The 18,711-nt window shown below is 33.5% G+C and overlaps 1 protein-coding gene across 2 annotated transcripts in view; it reads left to right on the forward strand.

The window, feature by feature from the left end:
- The first annotated feature begins 78 nt into the window (after nt 1–78).
- Nucleotides 79–18,711, forward strand: part of LOC132752143 (coronin-7-like) — a 34,590-nt gene continuing 15,957 nt past the window's right edge. Inside the window, exons 1-15 of one of the 2 annotated variants that reach the window (XM_060742432.1) lie at nt 79–212; nt 3,302–3,387; nt 3,676–3,775; nt 5,713–5,793; nt 6,716–6,786; nt 6,993–7,188; nt 8,063–8,187; nt 8,593–8,679; nt 9,158–9,240; nt 11,384–11,438; nt 12,141–12,198; nt 12,689–12,873; nt 14,153–14,248; nt 15,104–15,229; nt 16,005–16,203. In XM_060742432.1, the coding sequence (XP_060598415.1) occupies nt 3,325–3,387; nt 3,676–3,775; nt 5,713–5,793; nt 6,716–6,786; nt 6,993–7,188; nt 8,063–8,187; nt 8,593–8,679; nt 9,158–9,240; nt 11,384–11,438; nt 12,141–12,198; nt 12,689–12,873; nt 14,153–14,248; nt 15,104–15,229; nt 16,005–16,203 (1,525 nt within the window). In that variant the 5' untranslated portion in view covers nt 79–212; nt 3,302–3,324. The remainder of the gene's footprint in view (nt 213–3,301; nt 3,388–3,675; nt 3,776–5,712; nt 5,794–6,715; nt 6,787–6,992; nt 7,189–8,062; nt 8,188–8,592; nt 8,680–9,157; nt 9,241–11,383; nt 11,439–12,140; nt 12,199–12,688; nt 12,874–14,152; nt 14,249–15,103; nt 15,230–16,004; nt 16,204–18,711) is intronic. The other variant, XM_060742433.1, reaches the window with a different exon arrangement.

Genomic DNA, 18,711 nt, shown 5'->3' on the forward strand with positions numbered 1-18,711 from the left:
ATAATTAACATTATTTGTGATTTTGTATCATATTGGCTTGTATATTTGTATTTTTTTTATTTATTTTTCTAATTTGCAAATGGAACAATGCTCACTTAAGATGGATTTTAGAATCGGATATACAAGTCAAAATAATTTTCCATTCGATTATTTTCCATGCGGATTACTCGGATACGGAAGTGAATAAGCTGTCAAAAATTGTTGAGTGAAAGGTTTGTTTATCTGTAAATTTTATATTATAATTATATGTACCAAAATGCAGTTTTTGCTCTATTGAATTATTTGTTATTGCAACTGAACCTTAATTGATAACCTTTTTATGGATGACAATCCAAATTTTATTTGGAATTTTCCATAATGTTGGTGCCAAGGTGGGCGTGTATTTCTACATGTGTAAATGTGTTGCAGGGTCATAATTTTTGTATTAATGCTTTATGATGTTTGTCAGTATATGTCTGATTTTGTACATCGGAGAATATGTTATTTACATGTCATGGCTGTTATATTTGCAAATGTATGTACCTTGTGATATCCTATATAAGTATATTTACATCCCTGTTTGTCTTGTATTTCATTTGTCACAGGGTGAGAAAAATGTGCAGCCTGACCAGGACTCAAACCCGGGACCCTCAGAATACCGTACAGCAGCTCAACAGACTGAGCTATCCGGCCGCTTACACATCTTCTCCCCTAAATAGTGAACAGTTCTGAACCGTGACATACTCCCCCCGCTTTATTGAAATTCGTCCTCGAATTTCTAATGGGTAAAGAGAACAATGTGAAATTGAACTTGGAGCTTATACCATTACGGTACCCCGTTGGGCGCCAAATTTTACAGGGTGAGAAAAAATGTGCAGCCTGACCGGGATTTCGAACCCGGGACCCTCGGAATACCATACGCGGCTCTACATGACTGAGCTATCCGTTCCCGCTTACACATCTTCTCCCTAAATAGTGAACAGTTCTGAACCGTGACACATTCATACATTTACATGTACAACTGTATTTATTCATTTATGTATATCCAGCAATCAAGAATCCAAGAGATGTCCAAGAGATGTCAAGCGGCCTTGACCAAACATTTCAAAGGTTAAAGAATCTCTATGACATCTTGTAGGAACATACCCAAATATACATTTTCCTATCATTGTGTTTGATACAGTATAATGTACTCCATTAAAGCTATTTTTTTTAATGACATGGACATTCTTCTTCTATATGATATGAAATTTCAACAAAATTACACCTTAAAAATGTAAGTGTAGACAACAAATATCATATCTTGAATTAAAATTGCAAGTACATTCATAAAGAACCTATATTGTAGATAAGCAAATGTCACAACTTTATTTTCTTACAACATCTTAACTGCCCATTTCAACGGAATGAATGAAAGTTATAGCAGGCTAAGTCATATTATTTTATAAATATTTATTTATTTCTCATTATAATCTATATTTTATACAAACAAAAATAAATATTGCTATATTTGGGCAATACTTGAGTATGTTTGGGTGTATTTGGGTATTTCGTGCCACCTGAAAGAATCGTTGCTTTGGTAGTAAATACTAGATACAATGATTAATAAGCCTCTTAAAGACTCATGGTGTTATTGTACAGCTTTTCTTTTAATTGTCCAAAACATACAAAATAACTGGACATGCATAGACATATTGAAGATCCATGGTGCACGAGCCAGACTTGCTTTGTATTATACCGTAAAATCTGAACGAGGGGTCACACCTGCACAACAGCCAATTTGTATATAATGGTCAGCTGTGTATTTTCCTTCTTTAAATGCATTGTGTTTAACGATTTTGTGCCTTTGTGTTTTTATATGCAGTCTATGCTACTTTATTAAATCCAACAGTTTTTTAAGTTTGGATGGAGTTTGGGGTTGCTGGTTTCAAGGTAAAGTCTTGCATTTACATTATGATGATAAATATAGTTTTTGTTTTTTTTTCAACTTCATCACAAGTCATAGCAATGACTTGCCATCTTATATTTTTTACAATTACAAAACGCCATGACTCTGTCAAGTTATATAATGTATACATGTAATACTGTGTTTACATTTTTTTGCTATTTTCCGTCCTTAACTGAGTGAATGGTAAATATTTTTTGAAATATTGTTCCTGACAAGTATCTGAGCAGGAGGCATTTGTGTTAAACAAACATATTCTTGTTTTATGAACAATGCTTGAAAGAGATTATCATACTGTGCTCAGCAGCCAATCTGTGTACAGCAGCCACTGCTACTCCTTCCCTTCTGTGGCAGCTGTACACAGATTTGACTTATACATTTGTAAGAGAGCGTGTCTCAATATTTCTAAAGGTATATTTGAATTTCTGTATTGATTCTATTCTTGTTATTCTACATTTTGCCATTTATGATTTTGTGCAAAGAGTATTCCCCTATGGTGTATAGGGGCCCATTTGGGGGCTCATCAGTTTGACATAGAGTTATGTAAGAATTAAAAAAAAATCTTCTTGTCAAAAACTACAAGGCCTAGAGCTTTGATATTTGGTATGTAACATCACCAAGTGGTCCTCTACAAAGATTCTTCAACTTCAAATTATGCCCCTAAGGTCAAATGGGGCCCATGTGGGGGCTCATCAGTTTTACGGAATGATTTAACATGTTATTATTAATTAACTCTTTATTATTTTCCAAAGTTGTTAATGAATCATAGAAAAGAAATTACCCTTGAATAAGATAAATTTTGTTGAAAAAAATCCAGCTGATCTGAATATACAACTAATGTGACAGACTGCGGATAGGCAATGATAGACCATTGTTTATATTAGATTTATAATCTGTAAACATACTGTCCTGTCCAAGATTTTTTAATGGTGATTAAATATATGATCGACTAAAGCATTAATTTAAAGGACAAGATATTAGACGTAATTTTGTATTTTGTAACTGACTAAAGTATGGTGCATGATGGCACCAAAGTAAAACTAGACATTGATAGGGTAGTGAGAGGACAAATTCGAGGTGAAAACATGGCTTATAATTTTCCTGGCTATCCACGGATATGCTTTGGGGGTTGGGGGTTACATTTCTTTTTTGGAACTAAAAAACTTCCTCAGATACAAATTGTGATATGGGTGACTAAAGTTTTGTTGCAATTTATAAGTTAATGGGACATGAGTTACCGGTAAATAAATTTCACTGCAGCTATAGGTCAGCTAGACAAAGAATTATGGTGCACTTTTACATATTTTATTGCAGTGTATAATATTTTTAAATAAATAATTTGTAAGTTATTGTGTATATTGTTGTTGTCTTTTTCAGCGTGATAACAGATTTAAATTCAAATGGCTTGGCGTTTTAAAGTGTCAAAGTATAAAAATGCTGCACCAAGGTACCCAAAACGAGAGGTAAATATATTTCCTTTTGTCATGCTACATGTACATCCATTAAATGTTTGCATTAACAGTATTAAAATGGAAATTTCTTATTGCAGAATAAATATTTCAAAGAATTATTTAAATAGTGATGATTTTTGTACTTAGATTCAAAATAATTTGTAATGTGCTTACTTGTCAAATGAAATAATGAGAGATTTAGTAATTCATTTATGTATCAAATGCTGAAATAGGTAGGTCAAACACAAGCAGTTATTTTGTGGTGCTGTAAAGTTAATGGGATGTTTATAATTTACATAGGAATGGATTCAAGAAGTACCTGTTGGAATGTTGATGCACTCATGTGGGAATCATATAGCAGCTAGTTGTCAGTATATAGCTTTTAATGTGGATTCTGGTGGTACGTAGATATACACATTACATGATCTCTAATTGTATCTTTTATGATACAATTTTTTAGCTCACCTGTCACAAAGTGACAGGGTGAGCTTTTGTGATCGCTTTTCGTCCGTCGTCCGTCGTCCGTCCGTCGTCCGTCGTCCGTCGTCCGTAAACTTTTACTTTAAATGACATCTACTCATAAACCACAAGGCCAATTTCATCCAAACTTCACAGGAATGTTCCTTTGGTGGTCACCTTTAAAAATTGTTCAAAGAATTTAATTCCATGCAGAACTCTGGTTGCCATGGCAACCGAAAGAAAAAACTTTAAATATCTTCTTTAAAAAAACCATAAGAGCTAGAGCTTAGATATTTGGCATGAAACATCTTCTAGTGAGTGTCTACCAAGTTTGTTCAAATAAAATCCCTGGGGTCAAAATTGGCCCCGCCCCGGGGGTCATTGATTTTCCCTATATGCATATAGTAAAAAACTTAAAAAAATCTTCTTTTAAAGAACTCAGAGAGCTATGGCTAAGTTATTGAGCATCAAAACATGTTCTAATAGGTGTCTACCAAGTTTGTTCAAAGAAAAGCCCTGGGGTCAAAATTGGCCCCGCCCCAGGGGGTCATTGATTTTCCCTATATGCATATAGTAAAAACTTAAAAAATCTTCTTTTAAAGAACAAAAGAGTTAGAGCTAAGATATTTAGCATTAAACATGTTCTAATAAGTGTCTACCAAGTTTGTTCAAATAAAAGCCCTGGGGTCAAAATTGGCCCCGCCCCGGGGGTCATTGATTTTCCTTATATGTGTATAGCAAAAACTTAAAAAAATCTTTTTTGAAAAAACCCAAATAGCTAGAGTTAAGATATTAAGCATAAAACATCTTTTAGTGAGTGTCTACAAAGTTTGTTCAAATAAAAGACCTGGGGTCAAAATTGGCCCCGCCCCGGGTCATTGATTTTCCTTATATGTGTGTAGCAAAAACTTAAAATCTTCTTTGAAAAAACCCAAATAGCTAGAGTTTAGATATTAAGCATGAGACATATTCTAGTAAGTGTCTACAAAGTTTGTTCAAATAAAAACCCTTGGGTCATAACTGGCCCGGCCCCATGGGTGTCATTGTTTTTAACTATATGTGTATAGTAAAAACTTTAAAAAAATCTTCTTTTAAATAGCCCAATGAGCTAGAGCTTAGATGTTAAGCATGAAACATCTTCCTATGGGTGTCTACCAAGTTTGTGCAAATAAAAGCCCTTTGGTTAAATTGGCCCTGCAACGTTTGGGGGGGGGGGGGTTGGGGGGGCCTATATACAGGTGAGCGACCTCAGGGCCATCATGGCCCTCTTGTTTTAATTTAATTTCTTTTTATATGCCCGGAAAAATTTCGGGCATATTATGTTATACCCCCTGGCGTTTGTCGGTTTACATTTTTTAGTGTTTTTGAGTATCCTTTAATTGTTCTTCAAAGATAAATTGCATGACAATTTTTAGAACCAAATTTAGATATTTGTTCTTGTGTATAAGTATTGTATTTCTATTTTTTCTCCTATCTCTCATTCATTATTTGTTCAACATGAGATGATTTTACTGTAACTATTCATTAACATCATGAATGTTGTGAGTTTATGAAACAAGAAAGCTGTCATGTGCAGTTTTTATTAGCCGATCTGTTTTAGAGAAAAAGGCTGAGCTGTTATGATTGCTGCAGCATATGATTGTTGTTATTGTTGTTGCCATGCAAAAACTTTACTGTAGCCCATTATTCAATCATTTTTAAAGGTACCAAAAGGAAACTTGCTTTTCATGACAAGATGAATTTTAAGACTAGGGGCATAATTCTGAAAGCTTTATTTTTAGTGTTATGCCTATTTTTAAAGGCAAATAAGCATAATTTTAAAACTTTTTTTGTTTATTTATATGCTAAAAATGTCATAAATTATTTGTTTATGATCAGGAGGCGGCAATGTTGGTATATTACCATTAGAGACCACAGGGAGGATAGGACATTCTATGCCTACACTTAATGCACATGGAGGTAACATGTTCTTTTATGGCTTTTAAGTTAAAAACACAGCTTTGATATGTAGGACTTGACTATTTGAAGAAATATAAGGGCTATCCTACTCACCTGGGCATTCAGGTGTCAGGGCGGATGTCAGCATAACACTATGGATAAAGTTTTACAGGCAATCTCTGATACAGCTACATACATGGTTCAGGTTTAGCATGTAACATATATCTTCAAAACTACTTCTAAAGGTATTTTCTTGAAACTTCATTCATGTCTTCAGTTCAGGATTATAATGGAAGATCACTTTCCAAGAACCATAACTCTGACATGATATTTGACTGTGCATATTCAAAATTTTTGTATCACTATCTAAACTAATATTAATTTCTAACTTATTCAGACTTGTTTTACTAGCTTGCAGTAAGGATGGTCAAGCACGCTGTTTGACTGACAGCTCTTGTTATAATATCTGATTATCTGACTATGTAGGGTAATTTAGATCTTTTGAAAACAAAAGTTTCTTCTTACTGACAAAGTTACCTTAAGTTTGATACTATAAATTAGTTTATTATTGTATAAACATATAAATTTGTTACTAACTCAGTTAATATTGTACAAGCCTTAAAAAGACCTTAAAGATGCATTGAGGCCTCTAAAAGACCATACATTAATTTGAGCCTTAATAAGTCCTTAATGTCTATGTCTAGGACCTTAAATTTGATTTTAAAAACTGTCAGAAAACTTTTATTGATCTCAAAAATGTGTTACGATACGATAAGACTCATTTTGTGTCTGTAGCATTTACCTTAGCTGTAAATATAAATCAGGCACAGCATAGATTCTTATTTACCAGGGATCAGGTATCAGACTGTACCTGTATAACAGTGTAATTTGTAGGTTATGATATATATTTGTTCAGTGTTTAGTATAAATGTTTACCTTACAGATTTTGTTACTGATATGAAATTCAGTCCTTTCCATGATGAGATATTGGCTACATGTTCTGCTGACAATATTGTAAGATATCTTATTTTCTTTATCAACTTTTTGTTGTTGTCGACAATTAATTTTGTAATTGTGAACTCATTTTCAGATTTAAGATATTTGTATTATTCTTTATATGTGATTTTGAATATTATTTTAAAATGCATCATATCAAATAATTCTGTTTAATGTTAGTCTTTCAATTAGGCATATAAATGCAATGATATCTTTTTTTGCAGATTAAAGTTTGGAATTTACCAGAAACGGAGAGGCTATCTGAAGAGATTCATATGGTATCTCATTCTGCCCATCTTCCAGAACAAGAACGTACGATAGATGTTCTCTCATGGAACACTGTAGCTGATGATATACTTGCTGCAGCCACTGATAAGACGGTTAAAGTGTTTGATGTGTCTGTTGCCGAGGAGATCTGTGGTTAGTTTTGTCAGTTTTTTTAGTCTATATGAAACTTAGTGTGATTATGAAGGTTTTCTTGAAGCTTACTTGGACCAATGTGGAGTCTGCCTGCTTTCTGGATCAGTATCATGAGGAAACATGGTATTGAACCCCACCCCCCCCCCCCCCCCCCAGGATTTAGAGGCAGACAACTCAGCCACTTCTCTGCTCCCCATTTATATCTTTTTTACTGTCTTACTCTACAGACCTGGTATAGTTGTTTCAGTAACCATACACCCTATTTGCTTACAAAACTTGCTTACCTATTTCACTAGCAGAACAATCTGTTTGGAAACGAAACTGCCAAAAGAAATAGGTGAAATATATTGTGAGTGAAATAGCATACCATTTTTGTGGCAAAATAGAGTATATTTTGAGTAAAATGGTTAAACCAGTTTGGTAGGCATGTAGTGTATTGTACACCCTGTTAACCTACAAAACTGGTATCCCCTTTTCCTATTGTGCTTACAAATGGTATATTACTTCACTCTCAATATAATCTATTTCTACAAAGCTGGTATACTTGCTTCACTTAAAGTGCACTTTGCCTACAAGACTGATGTACCTATTTGACTCACAATATAACCTCTTTGTTTACTTGTTTCACTAACAGTACACTCTGTTTGCCTACATGACAGGTATACAGTTTTCACTCATAGTAATCATTTTGCCTGATATCATAGTAAACTGGTTTTAATTACTCTGTTTTTCCACAAGATAGTTGTACTGATCTGTTTCATTGACAGTATACTCTGTTTGTCCACATGTTTATTAGGAGAAAAAATGGAAACCTCTTTTGAACATACATTTGTATACTAGAATAGTATTTTAGTATAAAAAGTTTCATTTTTAGACCTGAGCATTCATGAAGATCAGATACAGAGTTTGTGTTGGCATGGAAATGGAACAGTCATGGTCACTAGCTGTAAGGACAAAAAAATACGAGTTCTTGATCCAAGATCCAAATCTGTTGCACAGGTACGCAAAATCATGATGGCCCCACTCTGATCATTTTAGCTCTCAATATCTGTCTGTTTACTGTCTTTATCTAATTTCTGTTAAATTTAATTAAAGCTCATAATTTGTGATTTCAGTTTAAATAAAGCCCCAACCTCTGATCAAAAATTATGATTTCATTTTCCACTAAGCCAGTGTCTTCTTTCAAGATTTTTTTCGTTCAGTTTTTACCCAGCATCTGCCTCAGGTCAGATTATTTTTATGCTAGCCTGTAGAGATTTGTTTCCCATCTACTTTTATTCCTAACACTCTAAAAATGGACTCTAAAAATAGAAAAATACTGAAGCACAGTTTCACATTTCTTATATTATAAAGCTTATTCATCTTTTGCAAAAGTTTAAACATAGTAGACATATGTATTTTCAGGAGTGTGTTGGACACAGTAGTAACAAAGATTCACGTGCAGTATTTCTTGGAGACACTGGTTATATCATCAGTACAGGTTTCAATACAGTAGGTTTATATAATATAAAAGTTAAAGTCATACAGTGACATTCCAGCATTATTGGTGGAGGAAGACCTCAGCTGTCCTGTCAGGAATTATTTCAGTTACAAGCAGGTACCTGAGTAGAACCACCAATCTTCCATAGGCTAGCTAGAAAGCTTCCTCACATAAAAAATCCTGGGTTGGCCAGAGCCAATAGTGATGAGGGGGAAAGTGATTTTAGATTGTCAGCCTAATTCACTTAACCACAGATTCCACTTCTTACTTTGCTAAAACGATAAAATACAATGTAAAAATATATCATGTAATAATTGTAAAGTGATGCATTTACTGATGTTAAAAAAATATGTTTCATTTTTTAGTCAAATTACTGGTAGTAAAACTGATGTTGAAATGATGTAGCATAGCATCTAAAAATGTACAATAAATCTAACTAATATTTTATTATTATATGACTTGCACATAGATTTGTTTTTACAATATTAGGGAAGATCAAGGGAAATGAAAATGTATGACAGCAGAAATTTAGGCCAGGCATTAAAATCTGAGGACAGAGACAATAATAATGGGTAACTATTTATCATTTTCAAAGTTTACATGTACATGTAATACCAGGAATATATGAGCCGTGTCACGACAAAACCAACATAATGGGTTTGCGACCAGCATGGATCCAGACCAGCCTGCGCATCCGCGCAGTCTGATCAGGATCCATGCTGTTCGCTTACATACCCTATAACAAGTAGAGAAACTGATAGCGAACAGCATGGATCCTGATCAGACTGCGCGGATGCGCAGGCTGGTCTGGATCCATGCTGGTCGCAAACCCATTATGTTGGTTTTGTCATGACGCGGCTCATATAATCTTTTCTTATGTATGGATCCAGAGGGGATTTAAGGGGTGTCATGATCACACTCTTGGATTCATCAGGTATGTGAAACCACTTGTATTTGGATGCCAGCTTAGCTTTTTTAGAAAAAAATCATGCAATCAATAGTGAAAATCAGGAAAATTTAACCTATGAACTCTTCTGGAAACTTTGTAGTTTCAAATATGCTTTTATCAAAATTTACTGCTCCCACTGGTAAAGAAATCCTAGATCTGCACCTGTTCCTGTATGTTAAAAAGAATAACGCAATATTTATTATTGTCTAATGTACTTTCAAAAAATATTTTACTGTTATGCTAAATATTTGGTCTTCCACTTTAACAAGCAGTGCCACCTTTTGACACTTGTAATGAAAAAAAAAATTGATGTAAAAACATGTGACTTGTAACATTAAAGACAGAATGTAAAGTATTTTATAAACTTAAAACAATTGGACATTTGTTATTTATAAGTTTTCAATTTCTTTGAAAGACAAAGGTATTACTGTGTTAAATATTTTTGTATGATATTTATTATGCTTTTATTGACAATCATAGTTCTATATATAAGCATGAGCATAAATATGGAACAGTTAATAAACTTGTCACTATATTGTATCAACATACATGTATACAATTCTCATATAGAATGGTTTTACAAAGATATTTACAAATTTTGTTTTTTACCAAATTTTTTAACCAAATCTGATTATAAAAACACATGATAGATGTTTTGCAGAAAAGTAAAAAAACAACAATATCAACATATCATGACTTATTAAATGATATTTTCTGGTTGTCTGTTTTCTGCTATGATGTTGAAGAGAGCACACTGTACATACACTACAGATTACATTTATATTATACATCATGTTTACATTTATCTATTTGCCTGCCTTGCACTGGTTCTTATAAATAATTTCTTTCCCCCTAGATTTCAATGAACCAGTTGTTAGTATTCTGTTTATGTTTTGGTCCATGACTTTTCATATATATGAAGCAGTTTTCTTTCATTTTCTTATCTCACCTGAGCCTTACTGCACAAGTTAAGCTTTTGCGATTGTCACATGTCTGCAATGCATCAACATTTTTGTTTTTATAATAGATCCTCCTTAGATACTGTTTCAAGGGTAAATTTCAGGAATGTTTCTGCATGAAGCTTTTTCAGATATGTTCAAACAATTTAAAACATGGAAACTGAAAACATATTTTTTAAATCTTCTTCAAAAATACAAGGTCTGCAGCATTTTGCAGAATTTATATTTGATATGTAGGTGTTCCTACAAGTCCTCTACAAAAATGTTGAAATTATGGTGAACAATAAGGGCAAAAGTCTTGATATTTGACTTTTAGCATTTACTAGTGGCCCTTTATCAAGGTTTTAATGCTGCAGGGGTCAAATTGATCCAACTCCTCAACTGTAAGTTGTTTTCTTATTATCATTAATGTAATGATCTCACATTTTATGATGACCAGTTTCACATAGACTTGTACATTGAATATAAAATATTTTTTCCAATCACATGTAGAAGGATTAGGTCGACTTAACTATGAGGTCACCCAAACTTTGATATTTGATAACCTTGACCCAATTCAGAACTATAGGCCTTAAATTTAGACCATAAGTACAGTTTGGATTACTATGACTTGTTTATAGCTACAGTCCTAAAAGTTTGACCAGTTGAACATGAACCAGGGACCTACTTTTGTGTTGTTGTTATTTTGATTATGTCTTGCAATAATTCATAGGTTAGCGTTTTTGGGTCATAATAACTCTTGTTTTAATGCTGCTACACTTTGGTTGCTAAATGGTATAAATTTAATTTGCACTGCACTATTTTTAGAACACTGATGCCATTGTATGATGAAGATACAAATATGCTGCTTTTAGTTGGAAAGGTAATAATACACTAAGCAACTAATTAAAACTTGGAGACCTGTCACAAATTGTTACATGTTTTTGCTGAATTTTGGAAAAAATGTTAAATTTATGAATGATTTTAATTTGAGAAAAATCTACAATTTTAAGTTTTTAAAATCAAAATAAACTTATATATATAAACAACCATTTAAACAGGACAAGAATCTTTGTTATAACTTTTTTGTCATTTCACATACAATAATATTATTCTGTCGTGTAAAAAGTAAATCGTGTCTTAAATCAATGTTTGTTTGTAATTAGACTTACTTTTGAAAATAAGTGAAATTGTATTGTAAGATGTCAAACATTTTCAAGAGTTATTTATCATACATGAGATGTTTCATTAGCTAATATGCTTCACTAACACAGCATATAAATAGCTTGATGTTGAAACTAAAATACACATTTATTATTACATGTATTTAGTTTATGACATCCTAAGTTTGTTAAAGCATGTTCTTTCCACACAGTTTCTATATCTTTATATCATCTTACTGGTAAATTGTTTAACATATGCTAGTTTGTTGTTGATTGCTTGTCACTAACAGAAGTGAAGTTAACAAGTTACTTTTATGCTGATTGTCTGGTTTGATAAAATAATGTTTGTGATACATGTATGTTCCACTTGTAAAGCATGTAGTAGTGTAATATACATTGTTTATAATATTGTTTTATTATAGGGTGATACAACATGGTCATATATTGAAGTGTCTACATCAGATCCATATTTCACTCAAAGTGAGTATTATAGTACATATATTTTATATGCCCAAACAAAAATGTATGGAAAATTATATTTAAAGAACTTTAAGTGGCCGAGTGGTTAAAGTCGCTGACTTGAGATCACAGGTCCCTCACCACTGTAGGTTCGATCCTCACTCGGGTCGAAATCTTTCATGTGAGGAAGCCATCCAGCTGGCTTATGGAAGGTCGGTGGTTCTACCCAGGTGCCCGCTTGTGCCTGAAATAATGCCCGGAGGGGCACCTGGGGTCTTCCTCCACCAATAAAGCTGGAAACACATCGACGAAAAATCTCGGCGGGACGCTCTAGGATGACCCGACTTGAGTGTACGGTCGCCCATATGGGCTTTCCGGCGGCGACCTTAAATAAACGCATTTAAAAAAAAAAAAACAAGAAAAAAATCTGCAAGTGCAAGTTATTATTAATTATGATTATATTATTTGTTTACAATTGTTTTAGTAGTATTACCGGTATATTGTTTTACAGATGCCATTGAAAGAACAGAGAAGAATGAACAGATAAAGGGGGCATGTCTAATACCTAAACTTGGTGTTAATGTGATGGAAGGAGAAGTTGATAGACTGTTATTGTTGTTACATAATACAATAGTGCCCTTACCATATATAGTACCTAGACGGGTGAGTCACTTACCATATATAGTACCTAGACGGGTGAGTCATTCTTATTTCTAGAATGTGGCTTCATGCATCTGCTGATTACATTTACTGTAATATCATTATTATTTGTGGGGCACGTATTTTCGTGGTTTTCGTGGGTAGGTCAATCCACGAATTCAAGATCCGACGAAATTTTATCCCAACAATTACTTCTAACCATGTTTCTATTCTATACGTGTTTTGCCGCTTTTCTGGTCAATTATTGTGTTATGATGGTAATCAGGTTAGTTAAAGATTAAATATATAAATAGTTTAGGTTTTCAATATTTAAGAAACTTGAAAGCAAAGTCGATTATATGTCCTGAATTTCGTCGCATATACATATCACTGAGACTGCTTAATAGTTGTAGGCTACTTGATTGTGTTATCCAGAATACTTGACATAATCGAGTAAAAATGGGAAACCAGTGCAAAAATTAGCGCGAATATAAATTGTCAGTTTGCTCTTATTCAGTGTTAATAGAATTAAAGAAATGTCGTAAGTTAAGTATACAAAAAATAATAAACAGGCACTAAAACGGATGAATTGTACATCATTTTGTCCTCTTTAAATGATCCAGTTTAAATGAATTTTAATCTTTATTTGTGCAACTGCTATTCCGTAAACATCAAAGATGCTGGCGACTTCTTGATATATTCGCACAATCTTGTATTATTTACTCATATTAATTTATATGCATGTAAATTTACACAGGCGATGTTATGTTGCGTGTAGTAGACCGATTCAGGGTGTAAATAATATAAGCGAATTCGCAGTAAATAACAAAGTACATGTAACTCTGGAATTCTGAATTCAAGTGAGATAAAAGAAAATTATAATTAAGCTGTTCGATAAGGATAAGGAAAATAATGACCAGAAAGTTTTAGATATGATATATTCAGAGACTGTCATGATAATTATATTATAAGTGTGATTGAAGATGTGTACTTTAATAAATCTAAATTAAGCACAGATTGTCAGTGAGAGAAGTCATTTTCATCATTATATCTTGAAATTACACCAACATTGAGTATATTTAAATTACTAACCTACCAAGATACATTATTTGTTGCCTAACACATGTACATGTACATTATAATATGCAACAAGAAATGAATCTATGCAGTTGTTTTTTTTTTTCAAGAAAAATTAGATTTGTATCTGGCATATTCCATTGTTTATACAGTTGGTTGTAGTGTATATTACATCATGTATAGCAGAACGTTATGTACATCATGTGTAGCAGAATGTTATGTACATCATGTATAGCAGAATGTTATGTTAAACTTTCAGCAATATAAAGATTTTCATGCAGATTTGTTCCCGGATACAAAGTGTGAGGAACCCGCACTGTCTGCTGACCAGTGGTGCTCTGGACAAAATGCCCAGGTGAGCAATAACATTGATTTGTTTGTGTGTTTTAGTTTTATTTTAGCTTGGTGCCGGAAATTTCATATGTCCGAGATCTCAGCGTCCATGCCAGTCCACTCTAGAAATCTCATCGGGGACGTCTTTTCAAGCTGATTATCCTTATCCTGTTCTTTGTTCGGTGGAGGAAAAGGCAATACTGGCAAAGCATCATGTTCTGTGACGGCAGCAAACAGGCGGTTACCATAAAACGGCTCTTGTTAGTGCCACCCTCACGAGTTAGTCACGACAGGTCAACCAATCGTCTTTGGTACTTAAGACGACTTGACCTTGACCTGCTGTGTGCCTTCTCCGCGACTTGCACGCCTGGGAAGGGATTTGGAGAAGAATAACATTGATAACTTCTACTAGTAAACTTATACCCTGCAAAAAAGTTATTCACACATACTTCATAAAGAGTAAATAATTTGTGTATATTTCCTTGGAATAATATACTCATTCTGTATGGGATATGAAATGAAAGATTTAATTATTAAGACTCAAATTTATTGCTAACCTTTGATACCTTTACAGAGAAATAAATACACCATAGATACTAACTTTTTTTATTTTCATAAACTTTGTTACATGTATTTAGTGTTTCTAACAATTCGGTGTGAAATTATTCTTTATTTAATTGTTTTAATGGTTCTCCAGAATTGTTTGATCAAGTATACATTTACAAAACTGTCCATCCTTCTTGTGTGCGTCTTGTTGATGATATATAATATCTAAATATAGATTTGTTTGTGTTGTCTTTTTGTTTTGTGTGTGTGTGTGTTTTTATTTTTTCCCAAATAATAGTATAATTAACTATATATTTTCATATGGCACCAGGTAGCAAAGACAAGTTTAGATCCAATTAAAAGAGGCACTGTTACAGTTTTACGGAGACCAGACAAAGAACTTAGAAGTAAAGGAAAAGCACAGGGGATGTCTCAAGATGATGATTTTCCAGTTCACGTAAGATAGTAAAAAACGTTTTTTTAAACTTTTTGTAGTCAGGTCTTCAGAGGAAAGGGTTGTTACATAAAAAACTGAATTCTCTAATAACATGCTAGGGGGTGCTTGTGATATCTGCTTTTCTTCTGATACATTGATTTAACACTATAAAAATGCTCCAAATGGTAATAAATGCAGAATTTAAAAGAGAGATGGAGGAGACAAAACATAAACTTTGACTATCAATGTTGTCTTATGTGTAGTATTAAGTGTCAGATAAAAAAAATATCAAAATGGTTGGAGAATAATGCATTATATAAGTGTCCTTCAATGTATTTCTATGTCCCTCCCCTGTCACACTAACATTTTATACAGATGTAATTGCAGTCATTCAATATATGTCATGATTATAATCATACACAGCCCATATAAAAACTCCCATCTAGTCTAAATGTTTGTTGTAGAATTTAACTGCTGGCGCCCGTAAACTTGATGAGTAAAAGTGAAATGCAGTTCAAATAATGTAACATTGTATTACTGACAATAAAGCAGGAATCATTTTACAAAATATCCAATTATCTAAACAGTAAGAAATACATGTTGTATAAAAAACACTTTGGAAATGTCACCATAATGATTGGAACTTAAAACTGTTGAAGCATTAACATGACTGTTTTACATAGTTAGGAGAACATAGTTTGTACTAGTTTGTGCTCTTACTAAATGTTATAATTATCTATAAATGATCTTAATGAATCACTGGAAACTCCCTAAACATAACAAACTTTTTTTATAGAAACCAAAAACATCAACTTCGTCACCTAGTAAACCAGCCAGTGTTCCTAGTAAACCATTGACATCAGTTCATAGTAGTAAACCAGAACAGGCCAGTAAACCAGTACAGGCAGTTAAACCACTACAGGCCAGTAAACCAGTAGACCCACCGGCTCCAGTTGTACCGGCTGAACCTAGTAAAGCTTCCAAAACATTTGCAGGTCAGTTTTCCTTTCCTAAACTTATATATATTGTTTATGGATTAATGGTATTATGATAGTTTGGTTAGATTAATTATATGGTTAGTTTGTAGCTGTATCTGATGAAAATTAGATTACTTTTCTGTGAATTATTTCAAGCAGGAGCACACATCTCTATATAAACATTAGACTTTTCTGAGAAGGAAAGAGGAGCAATGCACTCAGACCTGAACCAGTTTTCTAATGAATATCAATGGTTCTATCTTCCTGACAGTCATCACTATATCTTTTTTTGTTACCAATTTATTCCTGTGACAAAAAAAATGACGTTTTGAAATTTTAAAGTAGCTCCTATTTATTTTATAATCACTTAAAAAAACATTTTACTGCTTCAAAATGATCTCTCTTCGCTTTATAAGTAAAACTACATTTTCACTCAAGTGTTTTTGTCATTTTTTGAAAGTTGACCATCATAAAATGAAATTAACAGAGGGATTCAAATCCCCTGTGAAGAGGATAACCCTTATATACTAACAAGAATGTTTGAAAATTTTGTCATAAAATGGAAAGTTTTAGTTGCATTGAATACTTTCCTTGAATATTAGAAATATATACATTCTATATAAAGGGAGAATATGACATTATTTTTTATGCCACCGCAGCATCTGCGATGCGGTGGCATATAGCGATTCACCTGTGTGTGTGTTTGTTTGTGTGTGTGTGTGTTATATAGATTATATAGTGAACTTAAAAAATCTTCTTGTGAAAAACCACTAGTTCAATTTAAACCAAACTTGGCAGGATTGATCCTTGGGTGAAGGACTTCCAAAGTTGTTCAAAGAATTTCATTCCATGCAGAAATCTGGTTGCCATGGCAACCGAAAGGAATTATAAGAATAAATTTAAAAAATCTTCTTGTAAAGACCCAAAAGGCCTAGAGCTTAGATATTTTGCATAAGGCATTGTCTGGTAGACCTCTACCAAGATTGTTCAAATTATAGCCCTGGGGTCAAAATCGGCCCCGCCCCAAGGGTCATTGATTTTCACTATATGTACATATAGTAAAAACTAAAAATACCTTCTTGTAAAGACCCAAAAGGCCTAGAGCTTAGATATTTTGCATAAGGCATTGTCTGGTAGACCTCTACCCAGATTGTTCAAATTATAGCCCTGGGGTTAAAATGGGCCCCGCCCCAGGGGTCATTGATTTAACTGTATGTACATATAGTAAAAACTTAAAATACCTTCTTGTAAAGACCTAAAAGGGCTAGAGCTTAGATATTTTGCATAAGGCATTGTCTGGTAGACCCTTACCAAGATTGTTCAAATTAAAGCCCTAGGGTCAAAATCGGCCCCGCCCCAGGGGTCATTGATTTTCACTATATGTACATATAGTTAAAACTTAAAATACCTTCTTATAGGGACCCAAAAGGCCTAGAGCTTAGATATTTTGCATAAGGCATTGTCTGGTAGACCCTTACCAAGATTGTTCAAATTAAAGCCCTAGGGTCAAAATCGGCTCCGCCCCAGGGGTCATTGATTTTCACTATATGTACATATAGTTAAAACTTAAAATACCTTCTTATAGGGACCCAAAAGGCCTAGAGCTTAGATATTTTGCATAAGGCATTGTCTGGTAGACCTCTACCCAGATTGTTCAAATTATAGCCCTGGGGTCAAAATCGACCCCGCCCCGGGGGTCATTGGTTATCCTTATATGTATATAGTAAAAACTTACAGAAAAAACTTTTAAAAAAATCTTCTAGTAATTGACAAATGCTAGAGGTAAGATATTTTGCATGAAACATTGTGTAGTGAAGCTCTAGCAAGATTGTTCAAATTATAACCCTGGGGTCAAAATTGGCCCCACCCCTAGGGGTCATTGATTTTCACTATGAACATAGAGTAAAAATTAAAAAATCTTCTTATCTGAAGGTACAAGGCTTAAAGCTTTGATATTTGGTATATAATATCATCTTTGGGTCCTCTACTAAAGTTGTTTTAATTATGCCCCTAGTGTTGAAATTGCCCTGCCCCAGAGGCGCTAGATTTCCTTATATGTATAAAGTAAAAACTTGAAAAATCTTCTTCTCTGAATTGACAAAGGCTTGAGTTTAAATATATGGCATGAGACTTTGCGAAGTGAACCTCTACCAAGATTGTTCAAATTTAAATTTAGCCCTGGGGTCAAAATTGGTTCCGCCCCGGGGGTCATTGATTTACATTATGTATATCTAGTAAAAAAATAAAAAATATTTTTGTCTGAAGGTACAAGGCATAGAGCTTTCATGTTTGCAATATAATATCATCTATAGGTCCTCTACCAAAGTTATTCAAATTTTTCCCCTGGTGTCAAAACTGGCCCTGCCCAGGGGCATGATTCTCATTATGTACACATAGTAAAAACAGAAAATAAAACAAATGTTTTCTGAATGGGAGAAAGCTCAGCTTAGATATTTGACTTGAAATGTTGTTTGGTGGACCTGTATCAAGATTGTTTTGAATTAAACCCTTGGGTCAAAATTTTGC

Source organism: Ruditapes philippinarum, unplaced genomic scaffold, assembly GCF_026571515.1.
Source record: "Ruditapes philippinarum isolate M1 unplaced genomic scaffold, ASM2657151v2 ctg4799_1_1_1_1, whole genome shotgun sequence".
Taxonomy (NCBI): domain Eukaryota; kingdom Metazoa; phylum Mollusca; class Bivalvia; order Venerida; family Veneridae; genus Ruditapes; species Ruditapes philippinarum.